Raw genomic sequence first — 20,795 nt, forward strand, 5'->3', positions numbered from 1 at the left:
AACACTTGTTCTGCTGCACAGCACCAACTATTAGTCTTACTTTACATGTCAGAGAATATATCTGCAAGTATAATGATGCCACTTAATGAATTTACTTAATGTTTTAATCAACATTTATGTCCTTATTATACGCTAAAACACACTGTATTGTGAATATGAGTCTAAAATGGAAGAACACAGTATTCGTATGTAGTTACACGGTCATCAGATCGAAACACTTACTTGTCTGTCATCTCCTGTCCGTTCCAGCAGAGGGAGCTGTTGAGTGCCGTCGGCTCTTTGCTGCACAGAGCTTCTCCGAGGCCACTGTAGAACTGACTGAAGCCCCTCAGACCCGAGATAAACTCCCTGCGGCAGACAGAGAGGAAATTAAGAAAGTAAGAGAGCAGCAGAATGAAGAAAGAGAGAGAAAGTGGACTCGAAGAAAGATAAATTAAATTAGATGGTGTGCACAAAGAGGCAAGATTAAAAAGAATCCGTGGAACAAAGATACAGGGATTTATGGGAAAATTGAGGGGCATGGAGAAAAAAGAGAGAAAATCAGAAAAATGAAAATGGGCTTGGGGTCAAACGCAGTGTGAAACGTGATCTACTCCATTACTTGTCATTTCCTGTCAGGCTAAGTTGATTTGAGACGCTTTGACTGTTAATTGACATTATGCTGGAGAAGAAACAGCCCACTGTGTTTGGCTCGGCCGCTCTCATCTGTTCATCAGAGCGAGGGAGAGTGGAACTGCACAGGACAGAGGGGGCAGAAGGCAGCTCAATGTCACTCACACGGCAGGAGACAAAGCCTGTGTTATAATGAGCATCTCTCTGTCACCATCAGCCTGAACACACATTGCAACTAACAGCACAAATACACAAACACACACTGCATTTCTCAACTCATGTACATACCTCCACCCACAATGACTCATGTGCCAGATTTTGACTGATTTTGAAAACAACAAATATCTTAATTAATTATTTCTTTATGTAGACTATACATTCAAAAGGTTGGTGTCAGTAAAAGGTTATTTTAATTTGATTTGTTCTTTTAATTCATACTTTTATTCAGCAATGGTACACTAAATTGATCAAAAGGGACAGTAAAAAAATGTATGTTACAGAAGATTTTTATTACAAATAAATGCTTTTGTTTTTTTTAACTTTCTGTTAATCAAAGAATCTTGAAGAAAAAAAAAAGGTTTCAACAAAAATATTAAGCAGCAAAGTTTTCAACATTGATAATAATAAGAAATGTTTCTTGAGCAGCAAATTAGCGTATTAGAATGATTTCTGAAGGATCACGTGACACTAAAGAGACTGAAAAGAAAATTCAGCTTGGCATCACAGGAATAAATTACATTTTAAAATATGTTTTAGTTCTTTATAATAGTTATATTAATAGTTATAATAGTCTTTATAATAGTTATAAATACATTATAACTTAGAAAGTATTACTACTTTATAATAGTTATAAAGACTATAATAGTACTTTATAATAGTTCTTTAAAATTATAATAATATTTCACAATATTTTTGAAATTTTTGTTTTTATTCTCTTTGATCATATAAACGCAGCATTGGTGAGCATAAGAGATTTTTTTCAAAGGTACTGATCTCAAACATTTGAATGGTAGTGTACAGTATGTGATTTTTACATTTAGAATGTGTATATACTACACATACATACATATTAATAAATACTATGCATTATACATCAATCAGGTCAAAATTTGAACTCAAACACATCTTACACTCAAGTACATTTTTTTCTAATTTCTTGTCTTTGATGTTGAAAGAAGTAGAAGAAAAGTACAGAAATAGAAAAAAAGGTGCATGTCGCCCCTGCACACAGCATCTCTCAAATACTCAAAAGCACAGAATAGACTGTTTGCTTTGGTTGTAAGACCCCTAAAAAGGTCAGTGAAGATCTATACAGAAAAAAACATGAAGGAAGAGAGAGAGCCAGAGGAGGAGAGAGTGTGAGTGCTGAAGTGGAGAGTCTTTTACAGCATCTCAATGCACTCCACACAAACAGCATCAGAAGATGTGAGCTGTATGAAGAGATGCATGAGAACGGCATTATGGTTGACTGCAATTCCTATTTCTCAGATTTATTATACACTCATTAGATTTTCACTGAATTGACTTGCTGTCAATTCTATAACAGCAATGCTTTGCAGTCCTCTTGGAGTGTTTAGAGCACTTGAGGACTCTCAAGAGATTCAAATAAAAACAAGAATATTTGTATTTTTTAGCTGAGGGTAAAGAGTAGTCAGGTCATCCTCATGTTTCATTACGGCTGAATAACAAGGTCAGCCATTAGAATCAGTGAGGCAGTTGAGCTCCAAAAGCACAGTGAGTGCCATAAAAATGTCCATTTATTTTAAACAGACTGGAATTTAATTCATTGTTTGTGTTCAGCCAGTCAAATATGGTTGTAAGCGGCCAAGTCTAATACTTTAAGCAGCTGAGGGATGCTGGACGGTGCTTGTTAAATGGACGCGCACGCTTGGATTACTATTAACTGGAATGTCCACACTAGATGTAAAAATGCTCATTGTTGTAGATTTATTTTACCGTTATTGGTCTTCATTTCCATGTAGGCAAGAATCCAAACAAACAGTCAACATATCCACCTATCCTTCACCTTTACAACGACTTGCATAGCGTGGTACAAACAGCCTAGCGTAGCGGTCAAAAAACTGTGTGCACCTTCCCTCCAGCAACACCTGTTACCTGAAGGAAGGTTCCCACCTATATTCTGTGAACAATCACCCAAGAGTGACCCCTACTGGGCATACACGTACATAATTCACAGTAAAGACAAAAATGGCTCTTACATACCGGCCCCTAATTGGGATGAATCAACATGCCAATTCCCAACACATAACAAAGAGCCATAAACAAATACAAATAGTGAGCACAATACATGCTTGTAACAAACCCCTTAACCCATAGACTCATGTAAAAAGCAAAGTTTTGCTACAGGCCTATCAATAACACTTGTCTTAGTTTGTAAGCGAACAGAGCGCCCCAGCCTTTTCTTATCAGGGAATGTTTCCAAAACTCTTCCAAGTGGCCAGGATCCTCGAGGTGCCGTTGGATCCATAATGGTCACAACGTCTCCAGACTTAAGGCTATTTTTAATCTTGTTCCATTTCTGCCTCTCCTGCAGCAACGGTAGGTATTCCCTCACCCATCTCTTCCAAAAGAGGTCTGAAATGTACTGAACCTGTTTCCACCTTCTTTTTATGTATAAGTCATGAACATCGAACAACCCAGGAGATAAGGATGGTTTTCCCTTCAACAACAGAAGATGATTGGGAGTGAGAGCTTCAAGATCCATTGGATCGTCAGACAGTTTGGTGATTGGTGGACGGTGCTTGTAAATGGACGCGCACGCTTGGATTACTATTAACTGGAATGTCCACACTAGATGTAAAAATGCTCATTGTTGTAGATTTATTTTACCGTTATTGGTCTTCATTTCCATGTAGGCAAGAATCCAAACAAACAGTCAACATATCCACTTATCCTTCACCTTTACAACAACTTGCATAGTGTGGTACAAACAGCCTAGCGTAGCGGTCAAAAAACTGTGTGCACCTTCCCTCCAGCAACACCTGTTACCTGAAGGAAGGTTCCCACCTATATTCTGTGAACAATCACCCAAGAGTGACCCCTACTGGGCATACACGTACATAATTCACAGTAAAGACAAAAATGGCTCTTACAATGGTGTTAAGAGCTGTCGCACAAGGTCTGAAATCAGAATATTTGGAAGTGCAAACAGACATGTGCACCGCCAAACCCAAAGTGATGCACAAACACCTGCCCTTTTGTTCTTTGACTTATAAGTGGCATTTCTGCAAGATTAAAAAAAAAAATTATATATTAGTTTTTAATTAAATTTGGCCCATGGCATCAATTCTCAATTAAGCTTGTGCCTGACAAGTATGCGCCTGCATTTAAGTTCTGATTATGCAAGATCACAAGATGATTAACTGTTTTTGCAAAAACTATTTTGCCAACGAAAATAGTTTGAAACCAAGCAGAACAACTGCATCTCACAGCAACACTGAGTGACATTTCATTTTGAATGTTTCAGTGTTTTTGAATGACTCGGGTAAGTCAATGATTCAATGACCAATTCTTAAATACAGGGGTCACTTGCTTCATTCACATGTGAATCAGTTGGTTTGAATGAATCATTAAATGAATGATTCTGTGACTCACTTATTAAAGGGGTCAAATGATGCGATTTCAATTTTTCCTTTCTCTTTGGAGTGTTACAAGCTCTTGGTGCATAAAGAAGATCTGTAAAGTTGCAAAGACTAAAGTCTCAAATCCAAAGAGATAATCTTTATAAAAGTTAAGAGTCAGCCACACCTACCTAAAACGGCTCGTTCTAACACGCCCCCACATACCTACATCACGATCTGGGAAGATTTGCATAAAGCCGCCCAAATGTCCACCCAAAGAAAGAAGGCGTAACTTTTATTCATGAAGGCGCTGTGTTTCGTTGTGAAAGCGAAACTACTTTCTTTTTCTGTAACTACTTTGTTTGGTCTTCCAAAAGAAGACGATATCCGCTTCGTCATGCCTTGTGTTTTTTGAACCTTAAACCGCATAAACACATTTCATTACACCAAATACACAAAATAATGTTATTTTTAGCAGCATCATATGACCCCTTTAAGACTTGCCGCCACCTACTGGTGCTTTCATATAAATAATAGTATAATAATTTTTTTTCCCAACACTTTCAGGTTGATTTAAAGTTGCAATCTAAGGGAAGTAGCGACAGGCCTTTTCTTTCATTTGTCATCAGTCTAAACTTTTTTTTTAAAAATATAACAAAATTCAACATTCTCTTTTAATTCAAGCTCAAATTCAAGATCAAGTTCAGACATTTTACAAAAATACAACAAATGCACAGATAACTTTAGGACTTAAACTATTACTCTAGGAAAACAGTTTTCATGTTAACTGTCTGATGTTTTTTTTTTTTATTCACATACAACGTTTTTGAAAACTGAACATTACCTGCGGCGTCCAAAGAGGGTCTCATCGGGGTCAAAGTTCACCGTAGGACGATTGTGGGGCACCGGCGAGGCAGCTGCATGTTCTGCCGACAGCGCCGCGGCACGAGACGACCGCGGGGGTGCATGTGCACATATCCCGCTCACCTGTGAACAGGAGAAGATTGGAGGGATAAATGTGATCACTCTTGGACACAGTCCTGGAAGACGTCCAGCTGAGAAAGCAATTAATGAGACAAACTGTCCCTGCAAAACTTCCTCCCCATTCAGCTAATTGTCTGGCTGATGGTGCCGCATTTGCCTCCTGTTTGTTTGTTTGTTTGGGTTTGATGACAATAGGATTTACATAACAAAACAAGGCATTGTTGGGTCTGTCAGACACTCTGGCTGCGCTCTTTCAATAATCATAACCCTTTGCAGACGTTGCGAAAGTAAACAAGCCTCTCATTCCCTTTCTCATGACCGCTAAACGCTATTGTTTTTATACGGGACAACATAATAATAGTAATACCCCTCTCCCACACTGGCTGTGTGAGATAATGGAGTCTTGCCATTCTTTCAGGTGCAATAAAAATGCAAATGCCTCTTAATGTTTAGCTTGTGGTTTAATGATTTGCCGCTGGCTTAATTTCCCATGGGAACTGGTCCAGGGCGTAATTTTGCCATGTAATGCTTGTGGCATATTGTGCCTGCTTGTTCATGAATGAATATGTGTGTGTCTGAGTAAACAGGCTCTGGAATTCTGATGGGATCTGGGACAGGAGATCAATAGTACAAGGACATCTTCATGCGGACTGCGGGATTGGTCGCTGTAGCTAAACATAACAAGAAGATAAACTTTTGAACATGTTCTGAAACATCAGTGGGTGGGGTGACTGGATTCACCCTACAGTCATTCATAAAATTTGCACACACACCAACAAATACAGCAACAAACTGCTGTTGAGCTAAACGACATGATTATCAGAGTAGATCAATAGAAGCTCTTTCTAGCAAACAGCCCAGGGGAGGGTAAATAGATACTGTTGATGTGCATGAATGTGTGTGTGTATGTGTGTGAAAGAGATTAAGAAAAAGAGCAAAACACAGAACAAGACAGAGACAAAAGCGGTACTGTGGAAGATCGGATCAGTGCGCCTCGACACAAATGCAATCCTGACGCAACATATTCCAGCACTGCAACACTTTCTACCGTTGCTTTTCTGTATTTTTCTGTGGTTCCACAGGTAATATGATATCTCACTCAAACCCAAGCTATTTAAAAGTGCAGGTATCGAAGTTACAAACTACTTTACACAAAAATAGCCAAGCTATGTTCAAGCTACTCTGTTAAAAAAAAGAATGTGATGAAAAAAGTGGAAAAACATCTTACAAGTGATGTGCAATATTGTTTACTTTATTATTATGCTTATTTAAAAAACATCTTTTTAAAAATTAAGGTAATTCTATAAACGAGAACATGACTTGATGAGTAACTTACATTTTAGTTACTTTCAGTCGAAATAATTACACTATAGCCTGTGTTATAGTTTCCGCGTGCGCTAGTCCGCTAGGGTCCGCTATGGTATGCGTGACGTAAAAATCATCATCGGAGAGTGTGCACCGAGGCTTCGCGCGGACATCCGCGTGCCTCCCATTTTTTGTGACTTGTCCGCGCGGTCAGTAGGCTACAAAAGCACCAACTGCGCATGCGCAAGCTGTGTGAATAAGCCCGTTGCTACTCGAACCTGTACAATCCGTCGATAAAACAATATAAAGACAGCCAGATGTGCAATAACTGTGGGCAATTGTTTCTTCACATGTTTGTTTACTGTTCAAGCCAATCTACTGCGCAAGTATGGAACACGTCCGCGGAGCGGACCATCAGCGTAATGCTTTCGGTAGTATAAATACAAGTAGTCGACGTCCGCGCTGTCCGTGTAGGCGTCCGGATTGCTCATGCGGAAAGTATAACACAGGCTTATGAAGGCAGATCCTGTAGGAATCCTGTATTTTAGCATGAATTATTCAATGAATGATTCAATGACTCGCTTTTAAATACAATCACTTGCTTTGTTGCTGAATGAATCAGTGTTTTTGAACAAATCGGTTGAATGAATGATTAATTGCCTCACTCTGTGACTTTCTGCCACCTGCTGGAGTAATGATGTAAATTACAATTTTTTTGAAACACGTAACAGGCAAGCGGAGTGAGTTATAAAAATATGTAAAAGTCCCAGTGCTTTTTTAACGCTGATATAAGCTATAAACAAGCACATCAATCACAATGCACAACGCTTCTTCCATAACCCCTCTAAAATGTATTTTGGGATGCAACTCATCATTAATATAGTGCTTTCACTAGTTAGCAGTAAACCTGTTGTTGCCTCACCTGAATATACTTGTATATTTGTGTTGAAAGTCTGTGACGTGAAAAGCAGCTTTATCTGCAGACTGCAAAGTATACATTCAAATATGTTCCCTCCTCCAAATCATTTACACTGGAACAGCTCTTATTGATTCTAACTCAAATGGGTGAATTGTGACTAAATGATTCAGACCTATTGAAAAGAACCGAATCAGAAGAGTCTTATCGTATGTAAAATCAATCATGCCTATAAATCGAAAACAGAATACTGTACAAGTCTTGTTTGCTCAAATGTAATATTTAATAAAATAGCATGGCTGCTGAAACACTTCATGATTTAAAAAACAGCAATGGTACCATTTATTCAGCAAAGCGAATTTAGTTCAACTAACAGCATCGCCACTTTCAAGCAATGGTACTGCTTAAATCTGGACACATCAAACACTCTCCTCTGCTCATGTTAAAACATTCTCTACTCTAACTATCAATTGCAAACCTGCATGTACACTATCCACTCTAATCCCAGACACCCACACATTCTTCCCTAATGCTCTCTGTGGTGTGTACTCATGGGAAATCATTAGTGGCTGGTCTGAAACATGGCTCTTTCCTGCTGTAATTTACTCTGTGTTGCGGGTCTGTGTCCCTACGGCCTTGATTAATGTGATTGGGTGTGTGTTTGTCTCTGTGTTAGTGTATGTGTGTATCCAGGGCCCTTGGGGAGCTGTGGCACAGGAGTATACAGCGGGTTTGTGTATGTGAGACTGTGTGATTGTTTCTCTCATTAGAGGGGTATTAATATCAGGCAGGCGACAGAGAATGTGCTGGCTAACAGTAACACTGAGATAAGCGGCGTCTCACAGAGAGGCTCTTTAAATATCCAGTGCCTTTTATCTGTGCCTCACACACCCCTGAGAGGAGCATTAGGACCAGACACACACACATACACACACATTAATATAAAACAAATTCACTCTCACATACACTTCATGACATGAGTGTGCAATGTTTAATACAGACATACATCCTAAGCTGAAACAATGGCTTATCAGCATAGCTGAAAATACAAAATGAATCATATGTGAAGGTTAAATGATAAACGAGGCCCAAGTAGAAGACAATGCTGGGATTTCTGCTGAGATACTAAAGCAATAAGCCATTCAAGACCACATGATGCAGTGATTTTACATTGGTTAAGAGTTAGCGGTTCTCAAACAGGGGCCCGGGGCCCACTAGGGGGCCTCAGAAAACATCCAAAGGGGGCTGCAGGATGACTTAAAAAAGTATTTAAGTTAATTATTATTAATATATTAAATCCATCACCAACAGGGGAAAAATATCAAGCACTTACATGCTTGACAATAACTACTGTTAGGCAAATCAAATACTTTCATTTCTAAATCTAAATTAAAATGCTAAAAAAACAAAATCAACATGTGGACTCAAATCATATTCGATTAAATAACTATTGTTTTTACTGAAGAACATGCAGCTGTAATATTGTGTTAGACAATGGGGGCCTTTGAGTCAAAAAGGTTAGAGTAAAGAGGACTTTACTTGCTTAATACTAATAATAATCATAGCCAGATTTAGCCAGAAAATGGGAGTGGTGCAAAAGTTACTAGCACTAAATTGCTGATTAAAATACTGCCAAATTCAGCCGATGTGCAGCAACAGGTGGGGGTGTGTGTGTGTGTGTGTGTGTATGTATGGGCTATTTTACAATGAATACAGCTTATCTCATCAGATGTCAGGAGTAAGATCCATAAGCGGAGATTTAGCTAGGGATAAAAGATTTAGCTTTGGATGTCAATAAAACAGAAATCGCTTTGACAGAGCATTTGATGTACAGTAATGTGTAAGCTGCATTTTGAAAGCGTAGAAAGAGCCATGTCAGATTGAAATTAAGTACACTCTAAAAAATGCTGGGTTGTTTCAACCCAACTTTGGGTCAAATATGGACTAACCCAACTTTTGGGTTAAATTTTTACATTAAATTTTTAACCCAAAAGTTGGGTTAGTCCATATTTGACCCAAAGTTGGGTTGAAACAACCCAGCATTTTTTAGAGTGTAAGAATACAGCGATTTCCTGGACCTGTCTTTCACGATTCAGAGTGGCTTAGAGAATATACTTTAAATGCCAGAGCTTTGAATCTTGATCTAATAAAATAAAAAATAAAAAAATTAACAAAGCAACTGTTTGTCAGTAGATTTATGTCAGTAGATTTATGTCAGTAGATTTATGTCAGTAACGGTGGTATATGTGATTGTATTTCATTTAGCAGTTTTGTGTAGAGAAAACTGCCAAATGGTGAGAAGAATAATACTTAAAGTGGCAGTTTCTGTCATTATTTACTCACCCTCAAGTTCTTCCAAACATGTGTGTGTTTATTTCTTCGGTTGAACATAAAAGATATTTGGAAGACTGTTAGTAACCAAACAGTTGCTGGTCCCCATTGACTTCCATTGTATGGAGAATAAAAAAATACTATGGAGTTCAATAGGGACCAGAAACTGTTTGGTTACTTAACATTTCTTCAAAATACCTATTTTTTGTGTTTAGCAGAAGAAAGAAATTCATACAGGTTTGGAACAACATCAGAATGTCCTTTTTGGGTGAACTGTTTCTTTAATGTAACAAACTATTTGTTTTATAACATTGTTAATAATAATTGAGCAAAACAAAGACCCTTCTAGATTGACTTTTCACAACAGATTCATTCTCATAATGTGCTTTTATACCTGAACCGAGCTGGTGCCATCATTTTTACCAATGCAGAAATTTTTTAATACACCATTTTGTACAAGGTATGAGGTCAGTAAGAGTTTTTTATTTATTTATTTATTTTAAGAAAATAATAGTTTTATTCAGCAAGGACACATTAAATTGACCAGAAGTGACAGTAAAGATGTTTATAATGCTACAAAAGTTTTTTAAATGTATTTCAAATAAATGCTGTTATTTTAAAATGACTATTCATCAAAGAATTCCAGAAAAATGTATCACGGTTTTCACAAAAATATGAAGCACAACTGTTTTCAACATTGATGTTTCTCAAACACCAAATCGGCATTTTAGATTGATTTCTTAAGGATCATGTGACACTGAAGGCTGAAGTAATGATGACATCTTAAAAAAATATTAAAACAGAAAAGAGTTATTTTAAATTGTAATAAGATTTCACAATATTTATGTTTTTACTGTATTTTTAATCAAATAAATTGAGCATGAGATTTGTCTAAGAAATCTTTCCAGCCCCAAACATTTGAACAATATAGTGTATGTTTTTGATAAGTTTAGATGTCTAGTTGATGTCAGATCTATTGGGAGCTGTCGCAGTCGCTCACTCATGAAAAGAGAGATGTTCCCCCAGGTGTTCAGTCTGAGAGTTTGGAGGTGCTATGAGTCGGTGTGAAACAGCACACGTCCTCGGTGTCAGGTGAGAAGTAACTACAGCAGAATCTGCCTGCACCTCCTCGTTTACAGCTGCGAGGTCAGAAGAGGAGGAGCTCCAGTCCCTCGGGCACACATCGGCTTCCGGAAACCATATTTCTGCTCACTCCTTCACTTTCATGCACCCTTAAAGTATGCTTTTCAATCTTGTTCTTTCTTCCTCTCTCTCTCTTTTGTCGCCATTGCTCCCTCGCTTCTGTTCAGTAACTGGTAAAAATAGTGCTTCATAAATCATGCATTCTTTTCCAGAGCAAAGAGAGAGGCGGCACACTTTAAAAGGAGAAATGAGAGAAAGAAAGAGTACATTCAATGAGCGGTTTAATGAGTGAGATGTCACACTGCTAGATAGAACATGGCCACAGGGCTCTTCACACTGAGATGTAATATCATTGTTTTACAGCAGAATTAGATTCAGGTAAGAACGAGAATCATTCTGGAAACTTCTGAAGGTGCTAAAGCCAACAGGATGAAACATGGTTAACAGCCACCAGAACAGACACCACTGAAAAGATGTAGGCTTAGTTTTAATCAAACTATACAGTGAAATAACTTGTGCTCCTAATCAGTTGTTCTTATTTTGGAAAAGTCATTGATTTATTTGTTTATTGTAAATAAATATGAAATAAATAGTCTTGAGGCAGCTGTTTATTTCAAACGAATGAATAATAATTATAAATTTTTCTAACTATATTTAATATTTATATTTGTTCACGGAATAAAATGTCCAATCAAATACTTTATGCATAAATAAAATAAATAACTGCTAACACATTACAATAAGGTTTCTTATTTGTTAACTTCATTTGTTAACATGAGCTGACAATTAACAATATTTCTACAGCATTTTTCATCTTTATTAATGTTAATCTCAACGTAACTAATACATTTCTAAACAATAGTTAATGCACTGAATAACATTTTTATTAACTAACAGCATCAAAGGTTAAAAATGCTGTAAAAATGTATATTGCTCTTTGTTAGTTAATGCATTAACTAGTGCGAACAAATGAAACCTTTCATTTTAAAATATAATATAAAAATATAATGATATTACTTTTAATACCTGCTGTATATTATAGTTGCAGGAACAAAATGTGAATGTTTACACTGTGTGTTCAAAAATATTGATATTTGTTTAGACAGACCCTGTTTGTTGTGATTTAAGGTCAGATCAAATTTTATTCAGAAGTCTATGATAAATTATAAATGTATCTGAAGGGTACATATACATTTTCCTGCAACTGTACATTCTGACAGCTGCGATTGCTAGAAATATTCCTAGGGGTTATTCAATGGTCTTTTAACTTTAGCAGAGACATGTCTCTATCGTCCATCCTCAAATCTACACCCATGCACCTTTGGCTTAGCAGTGGCATTTTGACACATTTAAAATGTCAGTCTTCCTTGAATTCATTCCTGCACAGACCATCCTAGAACACAGGTTATGTCTAGGGAGGAAAATCATAGTCACTCGGCTCGGATCAGGCCTGCAGACGGCACTTTACAGCCAACTGACAGACAAACACATATGCACAAACACCATCTTCAGCCTAATTGGCCATTCTCACTGTGACATGTCCTTTGTATCTGGGTAGACAGCTGTTGATCACAGAGAAGGGAGAAAAAAGGATAAGCGAAGGAAAGAATAAGAGCGCAAAACCCCTTTTCTTCAGCATTGTTCCCTTGAAAAGAAAAACGCAAACAGAAAGAGCTTAAACACAGATAATCACACACCGGAGTGAAGACTGGCATGGATGTCACAAAGTTTCGGAGCTAAGCTCTATAAGTTGTTGAACCCAACCAAGGAGTTTACTATATTTGTGAAGCTTTAGCTTTCAGAACTCAAAAACTGTGTGGAAAGGTCACACACCTACACATGTGCTCTAACCATCAGTGTTGGAGAGTATATATAAAAGCATCAATGCCACAAACGTAACTACATTTTCACTAGTGTCGGTACTTCAGCTGTAGAAGTGTAACGTTATAAAATGTTATTTTTATAACATTATAAATGCTGCTTTTTGTTACACAGAATGCCTACAGTAATCAAATACTGTCTCTGACCTGTTTCATACAAACTCATGAATCAGTTTGTTTGATTCAAAAAAATATTCTCAGTACAGTAGTGTTGGGAAGTCAGGTGTATTACATAAATTAATCTGTTCAAAAGAATTCACTAAAGTGTAGCAAAATACTTAAAGTAGTTAAATTCTGCTGTATTTTTGAGCTAAATAGATTCAGGTGTTTCTAGATTTACTACTATATTTACCACTTTACCAATTCATGTTCAATGCAGTCACCCAATCCACATTCTTTTTATGCCAAATAAATACTACTCAAAATACTACTCTGACTGTAAAAAAATAAATATCATCTAAAGATATTGTCTATTTAATGCATTAAAAACGGCATCCTTTCATAGTTTCAGTTTAGCTGTTAAATAATAAATAAATAAATTCACTGTTAAGTATTTTAAATGATAAGTAAATATTAGCTACATTTCTAAGTATCTTCCTCAACAGCATGTTTCCATCCTGAGTGTGAATTTATTTTATGAAAAAAGTCAACGCAAAGTGACTTTTTGATGCACGTCTAGGAATTTATTTGGTAAATGTGTGATAGTTCATGCATGCCATGCAGAAAAAAAAGATATTGTGGCTATGAATTAAGAATTGATTCCTGCAACTTCATCTGTGGCCGCATTTTATTAATTTACTTCATTGTTTTAGTTCAATTGTGGTCCAGATATGATTAATTTACTCCTTCATTTTAGGTGAATTGAGGCCACTGTGTACTAATTTGTTCCCTCATTTTAATTTAGCTAAATCTTTGCCACAAAATCTTGTTTTATTCCTGAATGTCATGTGTAAAGCTTCATATTTGTGCGTGTCTTCTTGCTAAATAATACATCTAACCACCTCAAGTAAGTTTTTTTTTTTTTCAATTTCAAATTTTTTTTTTTGGTGGAGAACTATTGTTTATGTGATGAATATAATACATGGATGCCCAACTAGTGCTAAACTCAAACTTGAGAAACTCTCTCTTTGTCACACGCACTGTCCCGTTATTAAGCAATAAAGTACAGAACCAGTTTCCCAAGCATCAGTGTCAACGGCACTTTACACTGAAGGACACATTACCATATATATGGAGGTCTGGCTGAACATACAAACACCTGTACTGAGTAAACACAGACTTTAATATCGCATCTCTCCCAGATATCCAGAGCACGGATTTACTGACCGTTTCTAGAGCACATATATAGACAGATACATATGCAGGAGAGATGTGGACATTTAGATGAGGAAATATTATCATTCTGTGTGATTGCATATATTAACAGCTTATGGCTGTGTGCAGTGAGGTTATTTTTACATGTGCATCACTCTGTAATGCGAGGTTACATGGCCAAAAGTATAAGAGGTAATAGTTCCTCCAGGACCCTGCTGTTAAAACTTCACAGGAACCCCATCAAGCAGCTCGATTACCCCTTTAGGAATAAATAACATGTTGGTATTCCTCTTATCAAAGGCCTCTCTGATCTCCACAAATACTGCGTGAACCAAACACAGCCACAGTTATAAACACACACTCACTCACACACACCCACGCCGTACCAGCATAAACCTAAGGTGGAGTATTTTACACACTGCGGAGGAGGGGATGAGTGGAGATGGAGCTTTGATGAATAATGCGAGTGCATTGCGGTGCGGTAAGCGTGTGTATAAGTGTCTCGCGCTGATGGGAAACTCAGTGTTAAAGTGGAAAGTTCAGCACATCGTCCCCGTCATGCAAAAGCAGTACAAGCTCCACCACTGCTCACGTTCAATATTTCATGAGCACTTGCCCTCCTGATCTCGCTAACGTTCGCTAGAAACTGGAGTGTGTTATTGCTCTTTAAACTCCTACTGCTCCTGCAAAAGGGCCATCAGTGAGAAAGGTTCATCGGTTCCTGAGTAAATGTTTGGATAAAAATGTTTTAGAGTGATCTTACGCAAGATGAACATCTGAAATGGTTACAGAAGGAAAATTGGGGGAGAATTGAACACTCTTCCACAAATAAACACCTATCCTGTGACGAACCTTCTCTGATTCATTTGTAATATTGCAACTTTTGTGGTTACTGAAATGTTTTTACAAAGTCCCTATTAAGACAATGTGATGGAGAAAATATGAGATTGGTGAAATTACATTATATCTCAATGCTCTCAAAATGTTTGCACTGTATTGCCAAAGTATTGCCTTCCCCCAGAAACTTTCCATTAAGTCAAGTCAAGTCATCTTTATTTATATAACGCTTTATACAAGGCAGATTAAGTTGCAAAACGTTTGTTTGGGGAAATAAACTTTGCATTTTCTCACAAAAGCATTAAAATACAGTTCTTTTTTTTCAACTTCATCACCAGTTTTGCACTTGCCTGCAAAAATGCTAAACATCTGTGAGCAAACCGTTTTTTTGTGGAAACACAACATTTTTACGATTAAATTCAAAAACATTGAAACATAATCTTCACTCCCATGTAAATTTTCCCATTACCCTTACTGGGCTCTGTTGTTTTTGAAAGCAGTTTTAAAAAGTTTTGAAAAATAACAATGTATGTATTCTAAGATCACCAACCAATTTTTTTTGGAGTACCACAATTAAAAAAAATGAATAATTATTGATCATTTTAATAATTATTCATTTAGTCAATTAAATAATTAATAATAAAGATACATATTATGCATTTTGTCAGTGTTTTTTTTTTTTTTTTTTAGAAATATGAATAAATGAAAAATGTTACCACATTTTGTTTAGTTAGTAATACATAGTCAATTAAAGGCCAATTATAGGATTGCATTTAAACTGCCTCTAAAAAGACTGAAAAGTCATTAAAAAGTCTGTGTAAACTCCTATAGCGATAATTGTTCTAAATTTATTTATTTAAAATCTTACAATTTTCAAATATTTATTTCTTAAAAGTACTAAAATCATAAAGTAATCTGAATCTTTAAGTAGAATTGGAATTGTGTGATGTTAGACAGACAGATGAAGAGCTTGACTATATTTAGGCATGTAAATGTATAACTATATATAACTATACTGAAAGAGGTGTCCTGAAAAATCTTGATAGCTTTTTTGATTTTTATAGCCCTAGGCTGTTAACAGCCAATCAGAAAACTAGTCAATCAGTAACACTCTTTCCCTGTGAATCATTTCACTCGTTCTGGTCCGCTGACACTGGGTTTGCTGACATGTCTTTGGAGGTTGAGGTTTTGGAACGAGGGTGTTAGCAAAACGGCTGAAGTTGGCAAAATGGCTGGACTCGCCTACAGCGCTCAAATTCTCACCCCGTTTCTGAGACCAAGTGTCACTCACCTGTGCGCTGACTTTGCTTTTGGCCGCCACGGCTTGTTTGAAAGCCTGTCTGATGATGACGTGCAGTCTGAGCACCACGGCCTCGATGTCCTGCTCCCCCTTCATGGCAGCGGCGAGTGACCCCAGTTCCTCCACGTACGCCCTCCAGTGAGGCTGCACCTCCGCCGCTCCCCCCAGACACGCCCCCATGGTGCTGACACACAGTGAGCGGCACGGCCGGGCCTCCAGCAGGCCTTGACAGTGCGGGCAGTACCAGAGCTTCAGCAGCGAGCGGCCGCAGTCCCTGCCCGCACGCAGGTGCTGGGTGGTGTTGACCACTTCGATGCCCAGGTTCAGCGCTTGCAGGAAGACCCGAGTGGCCAGGAGCGAGCGAGACAGCCGGGTCATCATCATCTTGGGAAACGACCCGAACGCAGAGGTTCCCCTCCAGGCCCCACGGAGGCATTCTTCCGAGATGCCCGTCACCGCCCCGTTTCCAAGCAGACGCCGGTAGGTGAAAGGAAAAAGGCGGGAGAAGAAGGTAGAGACCATGTCGTTTACGTTAGCATCCGAGCCCAGGATGTAGAGGGACATTTCTAGGAATAACTGTGTGACGGCTCCGCTGGCTCCGGCCCCCAAACCGGGAAACTCCTCCCGTAACAGCGTCAGAGTGGAATTACGACCCAGACGGAGGACCATGTCAAAAGCCTCTGAAATATAAGAGAAACAAAGAGATGAATGGAAGAGTGATGACAGAGTCTATAGGGCTGTTCACTAATTCTTATAAAAATGGTACAAAAGCTGTCACTGGGGCTGTACCCTTTCAAAAGGTACTAATATGTACCATTTAGGTTCTAATATGTACACTAATATATACCTATAAGGTATTAATATGCAGCTTTTAGAGGTTAAAATGTACCTTTTGAAAGGGTACTGCTCCAGTGGCAACTTTTTTTGCACCATTAAGTTTAGTTGAAAAATAGTCCTAAGTATAAATGAAATTGGCAGACACTTGGCAGACACTTGGATTATATCAATGATATTGTGTTTTGTGTGACAGACTTCAATCCTTTAGACATTTACAATGATTTTGACATTTACGCTCATTTACATTTTAAGAAAGAGAACTTTATATGACTAAATGATTTCTTAGTGGCTCTCAAGCATGAAATTGGTCTAACCTGTGTCCATAATGCCAATAAAAATAAGTAAATGTCTAAATTTCCAGTTTGTTTTAAGTGTTTATCTTTTGAATTGCCACTGACTTATCTTAGATGTATCTCCAGAATATACATTATTTAAATTTCTACATATACTATTTATACTGTAATATAATTTAAATATAATAATTTTATGATTATCTAGGCATCATACTTCAATGAGAAGTTGAAAGTTACAGTATGTGAATAAAAAATACACTACTGCTTTGAACTTTCTATTCATCAAAGAATCCTGAAAAAAATATATATATCATGGTTTCCACAAAAATATTACATAAACACTGATAATAAGAAGAAAAGTATTTTTTAGAGCATTACATTTAGCATATTTGAATAATTTCTGAAGGATCATGTGACACTGAGGAGACTGCAGTAATGATGCTGAAAATTCAGCTTTGCCATCACAAGAATACATAACATTTTAAAATATTAAAACAGACAAACAAAGTTATTTTGAAATGTAATAATATTTCAAAATATTATTGTATTTCCAATCAAATAAATGCAGCCTTTGTGAGCAAGAGGTTTCTTTCAAAAACTTTTTAAAAAAACTTACTGACCCCAATCTTTTGAAAGGTAGTGTAATTTGAAACATTAGCCCTAACAAGACAAATTGACACTCAAAGCTATTTGTTTACAAATTTGAAGGCAATTTGAAGGCTCAATGACAGTAAACTTCATATTAGGCAACACATAACATCGGCTTATGATCTCATAGCTAAGTTCTGCCTTAAGAACTATAGGTGCACTGACTTAAGTACAGACTAAGTTAGATACTAAGCTCTATAGTGTGAACTTTATAAATGGATAGTGCAACTCTAACCAGAAGCAGCTAATCAAGTTTTTCAATGATTACTAGGAACATCAAGCAGGTGTGCTGGAGCAGGCTGAAGCTGAACTTTGCAGGAAAGTGGCCCTCCAGGAACACATTTAGATACCCCTGAACTGAGGTACCAAACCCATTCATTGACACTCTTAAAATTTTACTGATGCAGAGAGTTCACTGACAAAAAATGAAAAGAAAATACGCAATAATCCACAGAATCTTTTCCACACAGATGCACACACAATCCTAATCCCTGAAAGATGATAAATAGCGAGAAAAAAGGAAGATGGAATTAAAGCTTCCCCTCTAGATGAAAACCACGATGGCCTTTTAAAACAACAAGGGTGCTTTTCAAGAGCCTTATTATAGCTATAAAAGGCGTTCATTCATCCGTGCTGGATGCTGTGAGAGAGATCTCCAGAAAACAGCACAAAGCGACGAGACATAATCAGTGACATCTGAAAGCTCTCAGTGAAGCCTTATCAGCACGCAGGCAAAGAGGGATTGCTACCGAACCCACCCAGACTACCGGGGAGACCAGAGACGAGAGGCTGAGGGGATTTGGGAGCATGTGGAGAGGAAAACTGAAGGCTACAGGGAGAGAGGAAGAATGACAGAGAAAAGAAATATGAGTGAAAGAGAGGAGAGAAGGGCCTTGGGTTCGTCATCCAGAGTTCCAGACAGTGTGAAGGTGATTGAGAGGTGGGGAGTCTGCAGAGCCGTGATATAAGCATGCTGCCGAGCAGACTGTTCACAGCCACATACGTGAAGAGCTCCATCCATCTCTCCCAGGGAGTCCGGCTCTCAGGGGCACAGGATATTACATCAGCACAACACGCTGGAGGAGTTTATGGATCGCACTGATTGAGACGAGATAGAAATCCCTTAGCACTATATCACAGAGCAGTTAAAAGTCTCAAGGTGCTTTTAGACAACCCGGAAATTCACTCTCAGTGGCTATGCTCGGAATAACGTACTCATATTTAATCACATGATATCTGCAGTATACAGTATGCATGTTGTGCACAGCATGAAAATGTTCTGTTTGCATGGAAGAACCAGATCACCTTATAACTCAGACTGGACCATTTTTCCAAAGGCTTTTTCCAAGTTTACAATAAATAAGGTAGGCTAACACTTTAGTTTAGGGACCATTTCTCACTATTAACTAGTTGCTTATTAGCATGCATATTACAAGCATATTGGCTGTTTATTAGTACTTAAAAACACATTTTAATGCCTTATTCTTCATGACAGTATTTTAGTTCCTTTAATCCTGTACCATACCTAAACTTAACAACTACCTTACTAACTATTAATAAGTAGCAAATCAAGAGTTTGAGGTCATAGTTAATAGTCAGTTAACAGTGAGAACCAAACTAAAGTGTGAAAGTATAGTACAAATAAACATTTCAAACAGTAATATGATACATAGCTATTATATGTGAGTGGAATCCAGTCATATTAATCTCAGTAACAAATGTTTATTTCGCATTTTAATCCTATTTTGTGTAAAGAATGAAACCTTTTGGCAGTCTGATAAAATGATGAGTCAAGACGGAGGTTAAATATCTCAGTTAATATTGCCTCGGGTTCATTTGTCACACTGGAAATAGAAGGTCAAGTGGAGCGCATTGCATTGTGGGATACAGCATCTCACGCTGTGCGCTCTGCTTGCACACTGCAAGTTTTGCCAAATACAGCAGGTCACCCGGGTATTCAACAGCCTACAGGAACATATTTACATACTGTGCGCAGTATACATACTGCGTACTGCAGAAGTCGTATGCCATTTTGAGACAAACAACAGCAAAGCGGCTTAGAAATCGGCCAGCACAGACATACACAGTCAGTGAATGATGCTGGGGTGTGTTTTGCTGAGATTTACCGTAGCAGGGTGAGTAATGTGGTGTTTAGGGAGACAGTGTCTAGTGCTCTGTGCTGATGTTAGCAGTAACGCAGCGTCTCGGCTGTGTGTGCTTGCGCTGGGGACAGAAGCGGGTATGTCTGCGGCTCACTGTGAGTTTACCCACCGAACAGACGCACACACACTTCTCTCTGTGATCAACGCTCAGGGAGACACTCTCACACGTTAAAGAATAACAACAGACACACATACAGAATGTCACACGCACGTCAATTCATATGCAAACACATTCATCACAGCACACCAGCTCATGCTGTTTGCAAAAGCACAAGCATAAATAACTCATGCCTATACACTCATCATATGACAGACAACAGCGTTCATATTTATGAACAAACATAGACGAAATGTAAAGAGAAATCACAATGATATGAGCTTAAAAGCAGTCTATATATATCAGAATTGGAGTTAAGATACAGATCTGGACCCAATCCAAAATCAGATCTCTCAAAACCAAGATCTAGACCAAAACCTGGTTCCAAGACTTGTTTTTTCAAGAAGCAGGATGTTCATTTTACTGAACAGTATGATTGTGGCAAAAATCATATATATAGTGTCTAGTGTGTGTGTGTGTGTGTGTGTGTGTGTGTGTAATATATATATATATATTACACATTTTCTGTGCTTGTTAATTTTCAATTAATATAAT

The 20,795-nt window shown here is 37.7% G+C and overlaps 1 protein-coding gene across 1 annotated transcript in view; it reads right to left on the reverse strand.

The window, feature by feature from the left end:
- Positions 1-218: 218 nt before the first annotated feature.
- Positions 219-20,795, reverse strand: part of LOC107707194 (glypican-3-like) — a 74,553-nt gene continuing 53,976 nt past the window's right edge. Inside the window, exons 3-5 of the mRNA XM_016511128.1 lie at positions 16,195-16,883; positions 5,038-5,180; positions 219-348 (exon numbers count right to left, since the gene is read on the reverse strand). Coding sequence (XP_016366614.1) covers positions 219-348; positions 5,038-5,180; positions 16,195-16,883 — 962 coding nt within the window. The remainder of the gene's footprint in view (positions 349-5,037; positions 5,181-16,194; positions 16,884-20,795) is intronic.

This window comes from Sinocyclocheilus rhinocerous, unplaced genomic scaffold (assembly GCF_001515625.1).
Source record: "Sinocyclocheilus rhinocerous isolate Xijiao unplaced genomic scaffold, SAMN03320098_v1.1 scaffold174, whole genome shotgun sequence".
NCBI classification, from domain to species: Eukaryota; Metazoa; Chordata; class Actinopteri; order Cypriniformes; family Cyprinidae; genus Sinocyclocheilus; species Sinocyclocheilus rhinocerous.